Source organism: Hordeum vulgare, chromosome 3H (genome assembly GCF_904849725.1).
Source record: "Hordeum vulgare subsp. vulgare chromosome 3H, MorexV3_pseudomolecules_assembly, whole genome shotgun sequence".
Classification (NCBI taxonomy): Eukaryota; Viridiplantae; Streptophyta; class Magnoliopsida; order Poales; family Poaceae; genus Hordeum; species Hordeum vulgare.
In genome coordinates this window covers 594,753,131-594,771,060 of record NC_058520.1, presented here as the reverse complement: position 1 = coordinate 594,771,060, position 17,930 = coordinate 594,753,131, and the positions used below count along the sequence as shown (strand labels likewise).

Genomic DNA, 17,930 nt, shown 5'->3' with positions numbered 1-17,930 from the left:
AGGGACTAGGATCCCACCTCCCCCCCTTGGCTGCGCCCTAGGGCTTGGAGGGTCTGTTCCCCACACCCCTCCACCTATATATAGAGGCGAGGGGGCGCCCCAAGGGGACACACGAAGCCCTTGGTGCCCCTCTCCCCCTAGATCGTTTTCTCCTCCGTTTGCGGTTTTGGTAGCGTTAGGCGTAGCCTTGCCAGATAGCACCACCATCGCCGCCACCACACCATCGTGTTGCCCTACGGTTACTTTGTGATTAGACGATTGGCCCCGCTTTAGTTAGGATTAGATGATTTGTCCCATTGTTCTTTGATCTTTTGGTTATTTGCCCTAATATGTGTTTTAATGATGATAAGTGGTGGTGGTTCGATAAAGCTGTCAGGGTTTAACCCACTCACTAGCCATGCCTGCGGGGCAAGCCTTTGGGGCTAAGGTGACAAAGTCTTCAAAGGGAGAACATTTATTATTAAACAAGGGTTTGTTAAAATAGCCTCCTCTCATTTTTTCACCTACCGAGGTAAAACCTCGGACATATGGTTAGTTAATCAAACTTAAAGGGAGACTGATGGTCAAAACATGATATGAGACCTCATATCCGAATGCAAGCTAACAAGGAGGGAACCCGCTACCAAGCCAAAGACCATTAGAAGGAGAATTCATTTCGAGGAGGGCGCCAATGTCCTCGGCTTTAAAGACCTACTCATGGGCTACTAACGGTGTCCTAGATTACTAGGTGCTGGCCATGTTAGCATGTCGTCAATCGGCTGGGCCAATGACCCACTGACCATTGAAGGAAGGACTCAGGAATCTGTGCCCCTCGGTGTACTCAAGATGGAATTCTTCAAAGACTTGGCGTATACTTCAAGGCACAATTCAATAGTTTGCATGTTTATTCGTAGCTTGTAACCGACCATATGAAAACTTTAGATAGCCCTGACGCCTATATAAGCCGATGGACTTAGCCTTCAAGGACACACATACAAGTTTATAGCTTAGAACACAATCACACGATCTAGAGGTAGATCATATTGTACTTTGTATCATATCTGCAATCAATATAATACAAGTAGGATGTAGGGTTTACCTCTTCGAGAGGTTCCGAACCTGGATAAAACTATGTCTCTCTACTTCCCATTCGCCGTCATTCCACGATCACCAGCTCGGGACCCCCTATCCGAGATCCGCCGATTTTAGCACCGAGAAGGATGAATTAGTGGCCTTGGTATTACCCTTCAGAAGAAATAAAATGAAATCAAAATGAAAAAGAAAATAAAAAATGAAATGTTATAAGGAAGAATGAATTAGTGATGTTGGTGTTACACTCAAAGATTAAAGAAAAATAAAAAAATAAAATAAATAAAATTTATAAGGAAGAATGAATTAGTACCACTCGTATTACCATTTAAGAAAAAAAACTACAACATATCAAAATAATGAAGTTTTCTAAGAAATAATGAATTAGTGGCATTGGTATTACACTTTAAGATGAAGAAAATTGAAAATAAATAAATTAATAATGATAAAACTTGCCCATAATTTGCACCGAATTTGCGCCTTTTCATAATATGCAACAATTAGCATATAATAGTGAAGTTTCCGCATAAAAATAAGTTCCCTAAGATGGAATGGGTTAGTGGCATTTGTATTTTACCCATAAAGAAGAAAGAAAATAAAATAAAAAGTAGACCAAAATCAAAATAATGAAGCTTTCTAAGAAAGAATGAATTAGTGATAATAATACTACCCTTTAAGAAGAAAGAAAATGAAAAACATGAAACACATAGTGACAAATTTTGCACAAAATTTACATAGACATTACACTTATCATAATATGGAACAATAAACATATAGTAGTGGAATTTTCGCAAATATTGAAGTTTACTAAGAAGGAACAAGTTAGTGGCATTGGTATTTTACCTTACATGAAAATAAAATAAAAACTAAAAAATTGAAATATTAAAATTTTCCAAGGAAGAATAAACTAGTGGAATTGGCAATACCCCAACTTTGCACTGAAAATTGCACTTTTGAATATGCAAAGAATAAACATGTAATAGTGCAATTTTCACACTAATGTAATTTACATACATACAATGTATTACTTGCGTGTTTACATTTCTACTCACCCAATATGCAAAATATACCCATACAGAAAATAAAAAAACAGGCTAAAAGTAAAAATAAATGCAAAAGAGAAATACACACAAATAAAAAAAAAGAAAATTGACTTACCCCAAACATGGCAAGTCAAAATTTTGACTTTGCACTCTTGAAAAGCAAATTGGCCTAAGAAAAAAACGACTTACCTTAAAAAGGGGCAAGTCAGAGGTTCAACCAGGGGCATAAAGTTAGAAATTCTGTCTATGGAAAAGTGCGGCTTACCCCGAACAGAGCAAGTCAAAAATCAGTTAAACACATATAAGAGAAAAAAATAACAACACGAATCTTGACAGAAGAATTAATGGTCAGAAAATTGACTTACTCCAATTTCAAACTCAAGCTACTTACATATAGGTAAAGTGCACCTTTTCCCCCTTATAATTGGTACACAGCGGGGGAAAATAATCTTGAGTGGGGTGCTCTAGCACCGTGTCAACCGTGTCATCTTCTGCAGGAACAAAATTATTATTATCATTATATCACCTGCGCTTACGAGGCACAAAATCTAACTTACTCCACGTCCTTTTCCTCGGTCCAATCTTGTTTTTTTTTAAGTTTTTCATTCATACCACGAATCAGTACAAAGAAATTGACCCATACAAGTATACTGAAACGCAAACACAGAAAACCATAAACACCTAGAGTACCTAAGACAACCATAACAAGATGATCTCCGGAGCCCAGTGTCATCATCCCTGAATCTTGAGAGAAACCCCTGCAGCAGAAGGATCTGCAACTAGTCGCAAGCAGGTCATCATCTTCGATCACAGTACAATTGTCGCCACACTGCTTCCTCCTTTTTTGACACAAGCGCTGAGAGGGCATGGCCATCAATCCAACACAGCTGCAACAGCCGTCGTCATCTTTGGCTTTGAGTACCGCGAAAAGTGTCCCTCCCGAAAGGAAGAGAACTCGAGTCATCCGACCGGTCCAGCACCGCGGCCGGACCATCCACCCGGACAAAGCAGGATCTCCCACCAGCATCAGCGTAGAGAAAAGAGAAGAACAACAGCAGCAAATCATACCAACAAGGAAGAAGATGGGTCTTCGTCTCCCTACATCCATCGCCCATCTGAGGACCCAAACGGCCAGTTCCAATGGACCTCCAGCCATCAGAGCCCGCGACCTCGACGAGATCCGGGGATCCCCAACCCCGTTGGCTCCTAGACGAAGGCAAAAGCCTCGCCTGACCGCGAACGAAGCCCGAAGAAACTTATTCCGACGCGACACCACCGCAACGGCCTCGGGAGCGTCTCCTTCAACCCTAACCCTACCAGACCCACCTAGCGAACAGACCCGAGGTTCCCCCTCCCTCCCGCCGCCGGAGTGGCTGACGGAGAGAGAGGGAACTGGTGGCGTCACCGACGGCGCGCAAGGAACCCTCGTCGCCTTCCTTGATCGCCTCGTGCGATCCTACTTTTGCGGGAGGCAGCCCCGAGGGTGTACGCACCCACTGCTGATCAGGGTCCAATCTTGTTACCAGATGACCAAGGAGGCAAGGGCCAATTCATTTGGGTGACAGAGGAAAGATGAGCTTTTCAGACAGACAATTTTATTAAAGCATCTTCAACGGACGTCTGAAAACTGCTCCAGTGTTAAAACCTATCCTTTTTTGGCGTCGAATACGCTCCAGCAGATACGACAAAATAGTACTTCCTCCGTCCTAAAATTCTTGTCTTAAGTTTGTCTAGAAATGAATGTGTCAAAATACTAAAACGTGACTAGATACCTTCATATCTAAACAAATCTAAGACAAATTTTTTGAAACGAGGGAGTATGTACATAGTTTTTTTTGAACGTGCATTAAAGTGCGCTATCACATGCTGCATATTTGAGGCAGCGAACCCCACACGTTTCATAATTTTATACAATATTTTTAAGCGCAAGTTTTTAGGCATATGAAAAATTAATACTAACCGCAACGCATCAAAAGTGCTACAGTGACACAAAATTAGCGTTTGATATTTTTGTGATCTTACCCGTATCCTACCACTCCCGGGGATCAGATCTGGAGAGTCAAACCTACTCGCATCTTCCTTCTTTCGAGCAAAAACAATGGTATCTGCCGATATTTTCTTGTGTGGCTGCGCGCACTACATGACAACAACCATAGGTTATCTCCTTGCCGTCAACAATGGCGCGTCGGCCGAAAGGGACCTTGCCCGAATGGTCCAAGCCGTGGACAGCTTCCACTTGCCACTCCCTCACTCTCTTGTTGACTCCCTGCTCACCGGAGACCAGACCAACGAGCTCACTCGCTGGCAAACGAAGATAGGACGGCAACCTGCAGCCAAGGCAGGGGCGGCGGCTGGGGAGGGGAGCTAGAGCTAGAGACGACCGATGGCCGTGTCACGCTCCGGCGCGGCGGCCGTGTCCGCCGCCGGCGACACCACCGACGAGGCCGACCGAGCTCGTCTGCACCAGCTCGGCTACAAGCAGGAGCTCAAGCGCGGCCTCTCGTACGTCGCACGCCTGCTCTGCTCTGCTTCACCATCATCGGCGTTTGCGCGCAGCTCTATCCGTTGGACTGATTCTAGTGCTTTTCTTGGCTCTGCGCAGCCTCATGTCCAACTTCGCCTTCTCCTTCTCCATCATCTCCGTGATGGCCGGCGTGACCACGACATACAACGGCGGGCTGCGCTACGGCGGGCCGGCGTCCATGACGCTCGGGTGGCTGGTGGTGGCGGCGTTCAACGGCTGCGTCGCTCTGTCCATGGCCGAGATCTGCTCGGCCTACCCGACCTCCGGCGGGCTCTACTACTGGAGCGCCAAGCTCGCCGGCAAGGAGTGGGCGCCCCTCGCCTCCTGGGTCACCGGCTGGTTCAACATCGTCGGACAGGTACGCCGCTCAAATTTGTACGTGCAGCAGCTACCTATTTTGACACGTTAACTGCTGACAGTGTAAACTGTCGTAGTGGGCTGCTACCACGAGCACGGACTTCTCCCTGGCGCAGCTGGTGCAGGTGATCATCTTGCTCGGCACCGGCGGGGCCAACGGCGGCGGCTACACGGCCTCCAAGTACGTCGTCCTCGCCATCCACGGCTTCTTCCTCGTCCTGCACGGCCTCATCAACAGCCTCCCCATCCGCTGGCTGTCCTGGTTCGGCAAGCTGGGCGCGTTCTGGAACACGGCGGGGGCGTTCACGCTGGTGATCGTCATCCCGGCAGTCGCCAAGGAGAGGGCGAGCGCCAAGTTCATCTTCACGCACTTCAACGACGACAACGGCATGGGGATCCATGGCAAGGCCTACATTCTCGCCCTCGGGCTCCTCACCAGCCAGTACTCTCTGCTCGGCTACGATGCGTCCGCTCACATGGTACACACGTACAGATGGAGCTGCTGCTCATCCTGGCTAGATTTCCATGGAGTTTCGTGAACATCTAATGACCGACAATGGCAGATCGAGGAGACGAAGAACGCGGACTGGAGCGGGCCGATGGGGATCATCAGCTCGGTGGCTCTGTCTACCACGTTCGGGTGGATCTTCATGGTGGCATTGTCATCGATCGTGACGGACATCCCGTACCTGCTCAGCCCGGACAACGACGCGGGCGGCTACGCCGTCGCTCAGGCCCTGTACACCGCCTTCGACAGGAGGTACGGCAGCGGCGTGGGGGGGCTGGTCTGCGTCGGGGTGGTCGCCGTCGGCATCTTCTTCGCCGGCGCCATGTGCATCGCCAGCAACTCGAGGATGGGGTACGCCTTCTCGAGGGACAGGGCGATGCCGCTGTCGCGCGTGTGGCTCCGTGTCAGCAAGAACGAGGTGCCACTCAACGTCGTCTGGCTCTCCGTCGTCGTCGCCTTCGTCATGGCCCTCACGGTACGTGCACACCGTCTCCGCCATGCGCCATGGATCGAGAAGCCATTTTTACAGTCGATTCCGGACGTGTGTGCTGTGCGTGCAGTCGCTGGGGAGTGAGGTGGCGTTCCAGGCGATGGTGTCGATCGCGACGCTGGGGCAGTACATCGCCTACGCGCTGCCCATCTTCTTCCGGGTGACGGCGGCGAGGAAGTCGTTCGTCCCGGGGCCGTTCCACCTCGGGAAATACGGGGTGGCCGTCGGCTGGGCCGCCGTCCTCTGGGTGGCCTTCCTCACCGTGCTCTTCTCGCTGCCGGTGGCGTACCCGGTGGCCAAGGACAACTTCAACTACACGCCGGTGGCCGTCGGCGGCGTGCTGCTGCTCAGCGTCGGCGCATGGGTGTTCAGCGCCAGGTTCTGGTTCGAGGGGCCCATCACCAATGTCGACTTGTAGCTTAGATTCTCCTTTGGAACTTTGGGTTGTATATATATATGGAGCTCACTACCTAGCGGCGCTGGCTGCCTTCCCGTGCGGCGGCGGTTTTTGTACCGCTGCATGCATTGTACTGTTGCATGCTAACGATGAAGCATTTTGGCAGCGCATACAAAACATTTTTCAGTCCTAGTCAATATTTTATGCATATTTATTGTCAATCTTAAAAATATTGTGTCTCATAAATTAATAATTTGATTGAAGATTCGCCTTCACCGTTAGGTTCGTCTTGACAAAACCTTCAAAATAAGATCCCATGTTGACATGTTTCGTTGATTCTTTTTCGTCGTTCCTAGTTGCCACATTTATGTCATCATAGTTATCATCTTACAGATAAACAGTTGTCATAAAAATTATACATAGTTACCGTGATAATAATTTTATATTTTTTAAGTATTGCAGTATTCTGTGAAGCTAAAAAATGATTATTAAAACACTAATAATTGGCAAGCAAATGCTTGAAGCAGCACAAGTATAATGAATCAAGTTTTTTACTCATTTATGAACGTGATAACCAAGTTGATTTAATGTAAGAACTATATAACAAATAATATGACAAGTAAGTCATAATAATCTGGCAAGTATCGATGAAAACAAAAGTTATCGAAACATGTTAACATGGGATCTAGATTTAAAGATCTCGTCGCGATAAAGTCAATGGTGAAAGCGGATCATTAGTCGAGATAACGGTTTGGAAGATAAATCTTTTTTAAAATGCAAATAGCTAGTATAACTCAGCAGCGTGTAAGTGCAAAAAGTAGATTCCCTTTTATACTCCTATTAAACTAACCAGTACTATATTATGCTAATTGGTAAATCGTCTCCGTACTTTTAAGATCTGACACATGCGCGCTGCCGCTGCACGGGAGAACATGTGTGCGTAGGAAGCCCATTAGATTTTCCCTATATATATATATACTAGCAAAAGGGCCCGTGCGTTGCAACGAAAGAAAAAAAATACCACACGCTTTTAATCTTTTTATAATCATTTTGATTTATTAAAATAATAAGCTAACTAACTAATGTAGTCAGTCCTATCCTATTTTGTTGAGAAATCAACCCGTCCATTGTTAATTCCACCATGATGAGAAATTGAGCGGGACAAGCAAAGTAAAACAAAGAGGCTACGTGAATTGATCAATGAACTGTTATCTTATTTCACTCATGGGGTAGAGAATGTGGGATCAGATGACAAACTGAAGGTGGTGTTTCATTCTCTGTCTCTACAACAATACAATCTTACATTCAATACATTCATTCATCAGCAAACAAATCACCATAAAACAAAATTTCTTGCCGGTGCTTGGCACACAGTTGGAGGCATGGGGAGGGGATCTCACCAGATGATGAGTTCCTGCCGGAGGAGGGGATACGATGAGGCGAGCAAGGGTTAGGCGCCTCTATCTGGCCATAAGGAGTCGCCGTTGCCGCGCCATAACCCCGGAGTTTCCCGTGTGAGCCATGGAGGCCCACCTCCACCTGCAAGTCATTCGCTCCGCCGCCGTTCTGCATCGATCAGACGCATCATCCCCAGTCACTGTAACTGTCACGTTGATTTGATCCAGAAGTTGTGCTCGAGCGCCGAAACGGGGGCAACAAGCGGGCAGATGTACGGCCGCGGAGGCGGGTGGGTTGAGATCAACAACAGTGGTGGTTGAGGTCGGCTGCGGCGGCGAGTGGTGTGGCAACAACCTGGGCACAAGCCAGGGTGGATCAGGGTCGACGCGATGCGCTCGAGCGCCGCAACGGGGGCAGTGAGCGGGGAGAGGTACGACCGCGGAGGCGGATGGGTTGAGATCGGCAGCGGTGGCGGTTGAGGTCGGCCGCGGCGGCGAGTGGTGTGGCGGCGGCCTGGGCACAGGCCAGCGTGGCCTAGGATCGACGGGAGGAGGCGATGCGTACGGGTATAATTTTTGCAGCGTATCGTTTTTTCCTTTTACGTTGCAGATAAATGATGGAGCACGGATTGAATAATAAAAATTATAGGTTTTTTTTTATAAAAATGCCGTGGTAAGTTTTTCGACGAAAGCAATAGTCTCTTTATTATTTGGTATAGGTATAGATATGTGCCGCTTCTCGTGAAACTTTGCTTCTTGTTTGATACTCCAAATTCTACAAACGTCGCCCAAGAGTTCATGGAGAAAAAAACCTAAGAAAAATGATGACACGGGTAGAACATGTGTCAATTGTACCACAAAAGTTTCGAATCCAAATATGAAAGGTGCCTGGATAAAACTAGAAAACCAGTTCAAAATGGGCAAAACATTCAGCCTATGAACCCAGTAAATGCTCAACTAGCTAGGGATAAATCATTGTAGTGTCGATGTCATGATTTTTTTTTGCTACCGCCATTGTTTTCCCTCCCATCAGCCCCTGCTTGAGACTACCCATAATGAAAATAACATAGCCTAGCATCGATGTCATCAATCGCAGACTTCCTCTCCTCTGACATGTCCTTCCATAAAGACACAAGAGCACTCGGAGAAGCCATGTTCCCATCTGTGCGAGCCTTACAACATCTCTAGCAAATCTCTTAAAATCGCAAACTACAAAATTGCAAATCCCTTAAAATTGCAAACTATAAAACTAGAACAAGCATAGAAGAAAATCATTTTAAGTGTTCATTTTAGCTACGGCCGAACATATACTGTAAAACAAACTGTAAAATTTGGATAAAGAGCTCCTTCTCCTAGTCCGGCCGTCGCCGCCCCTCCCTAACCGGTCGCACCCGCCACGCCCCAACCCTGTCGGCTGCGCCCCATTGACCGTGCCCCATCACCTTGCCGGCCGCTCCTCGTCGCCCGCTGGCTGTGCCCTGCTCCGGTGACAGCCGCGTCGGCCGTGTCGGGTGGTTTCCGACAGCCAGGCTGAGGTCATGGGAGGCCACGGCGAGTTCGAGATCGTTCAATTCGAACCGGCGTCGATCGATTCCGGCGTTCAGCGGCTTTTTACACTGTGCAGTGATGAATTCCTCCGAGTTTAGGACGGATTGCGGCAAATTCCGCGGCGGCGTGTTTGCTCCGACGCGGTTTGATCGGTATACGGGGTCCCTCGGTTCGGCCTTCCAACCTTCAAATATAAAGGTTTGAGGTGTGGATTTTCGATGCCCCTTAAAAAAATTACGGCTTGAACCACTTTTACAGTTTTTGTTCAGTACATTTTTTCAAATCAAAACTATAAAACGGAAATTTTTATGGATTTTACCACCTATATTGGGTCTGCTAGAATTGTTATTATACTTCTTCAACGGGTTACCTCCTGAATATCGTCATCTGCTTTGCACTTCCTTGGAATCGTGACCTGTCGCACATAAAATAAATTGACAAAGTGAGGATTTAGGAACAGTGCTAAACACAAAATATGATAATAATAATATTACAAAAAACACACAAGCAACCATACCCCTTTCCAAAAAGAAAAATATATTTGACAGATTACAGTGTAGTAACATGATATAATAAGCCTGATAAAGTATTCACAACAAACCCGTTAAACAATAAACAAAACATGTAAAATGGGCAGAAATTACTTATGGAAAACAAAAATGAATGAGCAACACAAATGAAAATGGTATGGAAAATATGGTACAAACACACATTATACATAAGAACAAAAAACATAAATAACATGGTAAAAAAACCCCGCATCAGTATGTACATTAGGCAAGGTAATTTATGCATAACAAAGCTGGTAAGGAACCTTTTTATTACATATAACAACCCTGAAAATGCTTATGCTACACTGGTAAGTTGTGTGCATTAAGTAAGGTAGTTTATGCATAACGCAAATGGTATATACACTTATATTGCAGATCATTGTTTTAATAAATGATTATGCTCAATTGATAGGTTGGGCACATAAGGCATGGTAAATTATGCATAACACAGCTGGTGAAACCACATATATTTCAAACCACAGCCCTAAAAAAGCCTATGCATCACTGATAAATTTTATGTCGGGCATGACAATGTATGCATAACACAGCTGGTCGATTGGGGTGGAGGATTTAGAAAGCCAAAGCAAAGTTCATCAAGACGTAATGACCCCCTCCCCCCCTCCCCCCCCCCACCCCCCCACCCCCCCCCCCCACCCCCCCACCCCACACACACACACACAAATGGTAGATCGAGCACAAAACAAGCATGATAATAGTAACAATGACTAGCATTGTAGGATCGAGAATTAGCTATCGAATCTAGTTGACAGTAGGGGATGTCAAATGTTTTGCTGGGCAAATTTGAAATATCAAAGGGTTCCAAGCATTGTTTTTACTAGGAGTTTCATGCCACGTGGAACCCCTTCCAGCAACCTATGAATTGGAGACCTACACAACTACAATAAAATCGGTTATGCATGTGAAGTAGGACCTAAGAAAAAACAAATCCCACCCCGATTAAGTGCCATGAGATGCCTCCCTTAGAGGACCAGGCAAAACTGTGGCGACCCGATAACGAAAACCATTGTAGGCGACCATAAAAAACATAGCAAGAATAGGTAACGGATTGGGGACAAGGGAGGCAATGTGTCTCACCGAGAGCACTCGCCGTTGTCCGCCGCGAAGCAATCACCATGGTTCGAGCAAGCAACGACGACAGAGCAGGGAGAGGAGAGAGTTATGGCCGAGTGGAATGCGGTCGCCCAAAAAACAAGACATGGGAGATCTGAAATGAATTCTTGGGGATGGGTACTCGGCGACCTTTCGCTAGATTCAGTTAGGTTGGATTTGCTTGGGCCCGTGCATCATCACCCTGTCCGCACGAGTTAATTGTAGGAAGGTACCATAATTCAGCATCATGTAACGAGTCAGTACCACAATTCATTTTGTCGCAGATCAGTACCAATTTTCGGCCTAATTGTTGCAAGAAGAGCTGACGGCCGTATAACACAGTATTGACCATGTATCTGACCGCGCGGCCCTGATGACCCACAAGTATAGGGGATCAATCGTAGTCCTTTCAGTAAGTAAGAGTGTCGAACCCAACAAGGGGTGGAAGGAAATGATAAGCAGTTTTTAGCAAGGTATTCTCCGCAAGTGCTATAAGTGAGAGTGATAGGTTGTTTTGTAGCAAGATAATTCATAAAAAGTGACAAGTAACAATAATAACAAAGGTACAACAAGGTAGCCCAATCCTTTTTATAGCAAATGGCATGTCTGAAAGTACTCATATATAAAGCAAGCTCTCCTGAGGACACATGGAAATTTATGTCTAGTCATGTTCACCATATTGAGTTGATTCACGTTCGCTACTTTGATAATTTTATATGTGGGTGGACCAGTGCTAAGGTGTTGTTCTTACTTGAAATAACAACCTATTTATTTTTACCCCCTCCCACAAGCATCCAAAACTATGAAAGAAGAAATAAGATAAATCTAACCATATCATGAAACATGTGGATCCAAATCAGCCCCTTATGAACCAACGCACAAACTAAGGTTTAAGCTTCTGTCAATCTCGCAACCCATCATCTACTTGTTACTCCTGAATGACTTCACTTAGAACCATAATATGGTGAAGTTTCATGTAGTTGACGTTCACATGACACCACTAAAAGAAGTAACAACAGACATATCATCAAAATATCGTACGAATACCAACTTTATATGATTACTTATAACAAGACTTCTCCCATGTCCTAAGAAACAAAAATTAGTACTCACATCTCATTAACATGTTCAAGATTAGAGGTGTAATAATAATAATTAAGGATCTGAACCTAATATCTTCCATCAAGTAATCCAACAAGCATCAACTACAAGATATAATCAACACAACTAGTAACCCAGAAGTACCAACCTGAGGTGTTGAGACAGAGATTGAATATAAGAGTTGAACTAGGGTTGGAGATGATATGGTGCTGGTGAAGATGTTGAAGAAGATTAGTCCTCCCACATAGGAGGAAGCGTTGGTGATGACGATGGCTTTGATTTCCCCTTCTCGGAGGGAAGTTTCCCCGAAAGAATCTCTCTGTCGGAGAGCAAAAGTTCATCTTCCCAGATTTCTGCCTCGAGACGGCGACACTTCATCCTGAAAGATAACTTATGATTTTTCCTAGGATAAAACACAACATATAGGATAATAGAGGGGTCGGGAGACCTGTAGGGGGCCCACAAGCCATCAGGACACGGGCTTGGGGGGGGGGGCGCCCTATTGGCTTGTGGCCAGCAGGTGACCCCTATCTGATATATTTTTGACCCAGAAATTCTTAAATATTACATAAAAATTCTCCGTAAAGTTTCAGGCCATTTGGAGCAAGTTGATTTTTATGCCTTTTTCTCGGTTTCCCAGTCCAGAGTTCAAGTTTTCAGATATTTCCCTCTGAGTGATGTACCTTGCATATTCAGAGAGAAAGAACAAAAGAACTATATGATAATAAGGTATAATGGACATGATTAACACATATATTAATAGTAATTCATGATGCAAAACGGGCGTATCAACTCCCCCAAGCTTATACACCTTGCTTGTCCTCAAGGGAAAGCCGGGCTCGAAAATAACGACCACATGATTTAAGGGAGTGGTGTCGATAAAAACAGAATACGAACATGAGAGAATCATGAATATTAGCATAGTAGAAAGTATTTTATCATATAAATTCTCATAAACAAGTAATAACCCATTCACAATTATTGAAGTATGAAGCATAAACCTTATTGATAATTAACAAATTATGTTCTCAGTCATTGCAACAATCATAATTCAATCATAATTCATCATATTTTGAAGGAGAGTCTATGTAAGAGTTTTCTTATTAGCAAGTTCACATATTCAAATATCTTTTAATCTTCTATGATTGCTCATGCTCAAGACGTATTTTTGGAGCTCATGTTTCCATAGGATACATAGGAAGATAGGGGCTTAAATGATTTGCCACCCAACTCATTTACCTCAAAGATAATGTCAATAATAATAATTCATGATCATGTACATCCACTTGGATATATAAATATGAATATTTCCTCAACACATGGTGCTTGACACTATTGAGTTAATAGGTGGGAAGAGGAATAAACTTTATTGACTCAAGCACAAGATTAAACTCCTGAAGATAAAGGATAAGCCCTTCGCAGAGGGAAACAGAGGTTGTCTTGCGCTTTTAAATTGTTGGATGTGCAAACTCTTAATGAAAAGGAACACAAATTTATATTGCCCCTTACACTACATGAATCAGCTTCTTTGCTATCTGTCATAGCAGACGGTAAAGGACCAGGTCACGGACGGCAAAGACCTTTGCCTTCTGCTGGCTGACGACCTCACTTTCGGCATTGAAAGTCACGGTAAAGACATTCTTTGCAGTCTGCGAGGGCACCGCAGATGGCAAAGATCTTTGCCGTCGGTGTTCCTAGAGAAGCAGACGACAATAGGGCTAGACAACAAAGCATAGCTGCCAGGCCCGTTAGGTGGCTAGCGACAGCCTTAGCCCTCTCCTTCCACGTGTCTGCCTTTGCCGTCTGCCATCCCTTGCCTTTGCCGTCTTCCCTCCCTAGCCTTTGCTGTCTGCGGGCGGGCCGAGGGGTCCAGGGGTCAGACCAGATTTTCACCTCGGATCCATCCCCAATCCACCAGATGTACCCATGTTTCATGAGGTCTAGACAATGCAAGAGGCTGCGCCAAGAGTACGAGATCCCATCTCTTGGCTGTGCACAAAGGACATGGTTGTGGGGGAAGTAGCGGGCCTTGAGCAGTCGAGCACACACGCTCTCTGGGCACTGAATGAGTCTCCAAATCTGTCTCGGCAACATGGCAATATTGAAGCTATGCATCTCTCTAAACCCGAGCCCCCCATGCGCCTTAGGTCGGGACATCTTCTTCCAGCTAACCCAGTCAATCTTGTTTTCTTTATCCTGGTGGCTCCATCAATACTTTCTGATGAGGGAACTGATCTCCTCACAGAAGGTCTTCGTCAGGTCGAAGCAGGACATGGCGTAGGTGGGAATGGCTTGCGCAACCACCTTGACCGGGGTCTCCTTCCCTACTTATGGAACCATCTTCTTCTCCCAACCATATATCCGCCCAGCAATTGCCCCTTTCACATAGGCAAACACCTTCCGCTTGGACTTCCCAACGTGGACTGGTAGCCCAACATACTGTCATTCCAAGACTCGTTGTGGATTTGCAATGCATCTTTCACCTCCTCTCGTCTACTCTCCTGGGTGTTAGGACTGAACATTATGGCTGATTTTTGCACATTAATGCACTGGCCCGAGCATCTCTCATACAGGTCTAGAACATCCTTTAGTTCATGGGCTTCCTGGGGCAAGCCTTCAGCTTAGGTCCGAGTCATCCGCAAAGAAAAGGTGCGAGATCAAGGACGCGGTCTCAAAGATTCTAGCCCCAGAGATCTTGCCATCTCTTTCCGCAACATGTAGAAGGGCAGAGAGGCCCTCGGCGCAAATGGCAAAGAGGTAGGGAGACAGCGGGTCTCCTTGGCGGAGACCCCTGGTTGGGCAAAAATGTTCCGGCAGGACCCCGTCCACTTTGATTTGGTATCGAACGGTGAAGACATATTTCATCACAAGCTGTACTCACACCTGACAAAAGCCCAGTTTCAGAAGCATGGCCTCGAGGAACCTCCATTCATCCTGATCATAGGCCTTAATCATGTCCGCTTTCACTGTGACGAGACCCTCCTTGCCTTTCCTTTTGTTTAGCAGGTGGTTGGAAAGTTCATATGCAATCAACACGTTATCAGTGATCAGCCGCCTCGAGACAAAAGTACTTTGGTTCTCCGAGATAATCTCTGGCAAGATAATTTTGATTCGGTTGGCCAGAACCTTCGACACCAGCTTGTACATAACGTTGCAGAGGCTAATAGGTCGGAGATCCTTGATTCTCGTAGGATTTTTAACCTTTGAAATTAACACCACCATTGTATCATTCCATCCCTCCGGGACCGGGGCGCCCTTCAGAACCGAAAGTACCTCCTCAACCACACGATCCCACATAAAGTCACAATGCCGTTTGTAGACAACAGAGGGCATACCATCCGGCCCCGGTGCCTTGAAGTCGCCGATGTGATCCGGGGCATCTTTGATTTCCTCAGCGGTAAATTCAGCATTTAAGGTTGCTCGCATCGGCTCAGAAACCCTGGGCTGGATTTTGTTGCTAGCTCAAACTAGCGATGAAACTTGAATCTCAGCTAGCCGAGTTTCAGCAAATCCGTATAATAAAAGGTTAAGATGGTACTCCTCCGTCATAGTTTAGAAGACATGCACGTGTACCTAAATCGATAATTTGACTTATATAAAATATATTGTTTAATATAAAAATTATATTATTAGAAAATAGAACATCTGAAGTTTCTAATGATATATTTTTTGTTACATATGTCTTACATTAAGTTGGTCAAATTAACAACCTAGATACATGTACCGGACTTGTAAACTGAGTACAATATGTTATCGTAGTTTTAATACTGGACCGGACCAACATGTAAAAAGGTATGCAAAATCTGGACGGTTCTGCATCGTAACCGCGACCTGCACGTAACTAACCGAGACGCAAGATCTAGGTATATGCACGGCTGAATCGAATCAAAAAAAAAAAAAAAAAGACAAGTAGATATATATGGCAAATCGATCCGACGATGTCGGCCGTGTTGGCAGAGAAAAGCAAGATCAGATCGATGACAATGGAGACCTTGGTGGAGGAGATCTTGCGCGAGATCCTGCTGAGGCTGCCGACGAGGGACGTCGGCCGCGGCCACTGCGTGTCAAAGCAATGGCGCGGTCTCCTCAGGGACCCATACTTCGTCGGCCTCCACGCCCACGCCAACCACGTCGTCTCCGGCGCCGCGGCGGAGGCCCTCCTCGTGTCCATGACCCAGACGCTGAGGTGCAGCCTCGAGCTGACGGTGTTCAACGTCTCCACGGCGGCGACCATGTGCGTCGTGGCCGGCCACCCGGACGAGTACATCCCAACAGACGCCTGCAACGGCTTCCTCCTCCTCGCCGCCAACAACTACAGACGGATGCCGGTCTTCGTGTGCAATCCCATCACCGGCGACAAGCTGCGGGTCCTGCCGCCGCCGCTCAGGAGCGGGATGGACTCGCGCGTCCACTGTGAAGGGTATGCCATGGGGTACAGCCCGTCGACGCGGCAGTACAAGCTCTTCCACCTCTCCTTCTCAACCCATGGCGGTCTGCACGAGCTCTACGTCCACGTGCTCACCCTGGGCGCCGGCGCCGACGGCGGCGTGTGGCGCCGGCACCGGGGGCGCTACCGTTGCCACCAGATGGTGTCAGCGCCGGCGCTAATCGACCACAAACTGCACGTGCTGTGCAAGAAGTGGGAGCATGACACGAAGCCCAACAGGCTGCTGGTGGTGGACGTGGCCAGCGAGACGCACCGCATGTACTGTCTCCCAGGGTACACCGAAGAGGACGCGGTGGCCGACGTCCTCGACCTGCATGGCCGGCTGTGTGTCGCCGTGTACGAGGCCGGTCCGCTCGCGGCAAGCTCTATTTCTGGGTCGTCCGGCCGCAGGCGCCGCATGGCGGCAGCTTGTACCTTTCGCCGCTCATCTGGGAGATGCGCTACTGCTTCGACATGGGCGCCACCGGCGACTTCCTCATCAGCTTGCATGCCCAGGTCCCAACATGTGTCTGGCTAGACGATGACGACGGTATGCTCTACTACCTATACGGCAACCGTGTGTACAAGCACGACACCACGAAGGGACGCCGGCGGCAGGGCTGCAGGAAGGCGTGGGACGACCAGCTCCAGCTCTTGTTGCCCAAACGACCGCTGGTGGAACGTCTTCAGTGGCTACCGCCCCAACCTACTCTCGCCGCACGATCTCGCCATTGCTCCGCAGAAAGATGAAGAACGGTTCGAGCACCGAGTGCTACATGCTCTACGATGCCACAAGCCTTCGAAAAATCACGGCGACTCGCCACAGATCGACGACGGCCAACCAGCTGCTAAGTTGCAATAATCACATTTGTTTTGTTTCGGTAGACCCCTCCGTCAACCAAAACGTAGAAGGGGAAACGTATACCCATCTCGTATTATACATCACAGATCGTCGTACATGTACAATGTACACCCATCTTGTATTGTATATATACAACGGCCTGTACTGACGAGTAATGCTACACCTACAAAGGTTTACGTAAAGATTTTACGTATAAACTGATGTGTAAGATTGTAATTGATAATTGAAGGATGATGAGCCCCACCTTCACTGAAAATCAGGGGGGAGAGAAGAGTTAGTTTGAAAGGTTAAGTAAACCTTTGTAAGTTTTTGTATGTCTAGCATTATTGCTGTACTGACCAATACGAGGTGGATATACGTTTCTCCTTCTACGTTTTATGAGAAGAGAAAGGGGGTCTACCGAAGCACACCTCTAATCTGCAATAATAGTGATGGATGTTAGCGATCAAGTAAAATTAGTTGGTACTCTAGGTCCTTTGTTTAGCTAATTTTGATTTTTTCAATAGAAGTTAGCAACATTCATACAACATGTGTACACCATTAGTCCA

At 46.5% G+C, this 17,930-nt stretch overlaps 1 protein-coding gene across 1 annotated transcript; it reads left to right on the top strand.

Moving 5' to 3' along the window:
- Positions 1 to 4,233: 4,233 nt before the first annotated feature.
- On the top strand, positions 4,234 to 6,686 carry LOC123440923 (amino-acid permease BAT1 homolog). The gene is made up of 5 exons (XM_045117461.1): positions 4,234 to 4,613; positions 4,714 to 4,993; positions 5,070 to 5,471; positions 5,556 to 5,975; positions 6,061 to 6,686. Exons 1-5 carry the CDS (start codon positions 4,495 to 4,497, stop codon positions 6,406 to 6,408), a joined length of 1,569 nt encoding a protein of 522 aa, XP_044973396.1. The 5' UTR covers positions 4,234 to 4,494; the 3' UTR covers positions 6,409 to 6,686.
- Positions 6,687 to 17,930: the final 11,244 nt, after the last annotated feature.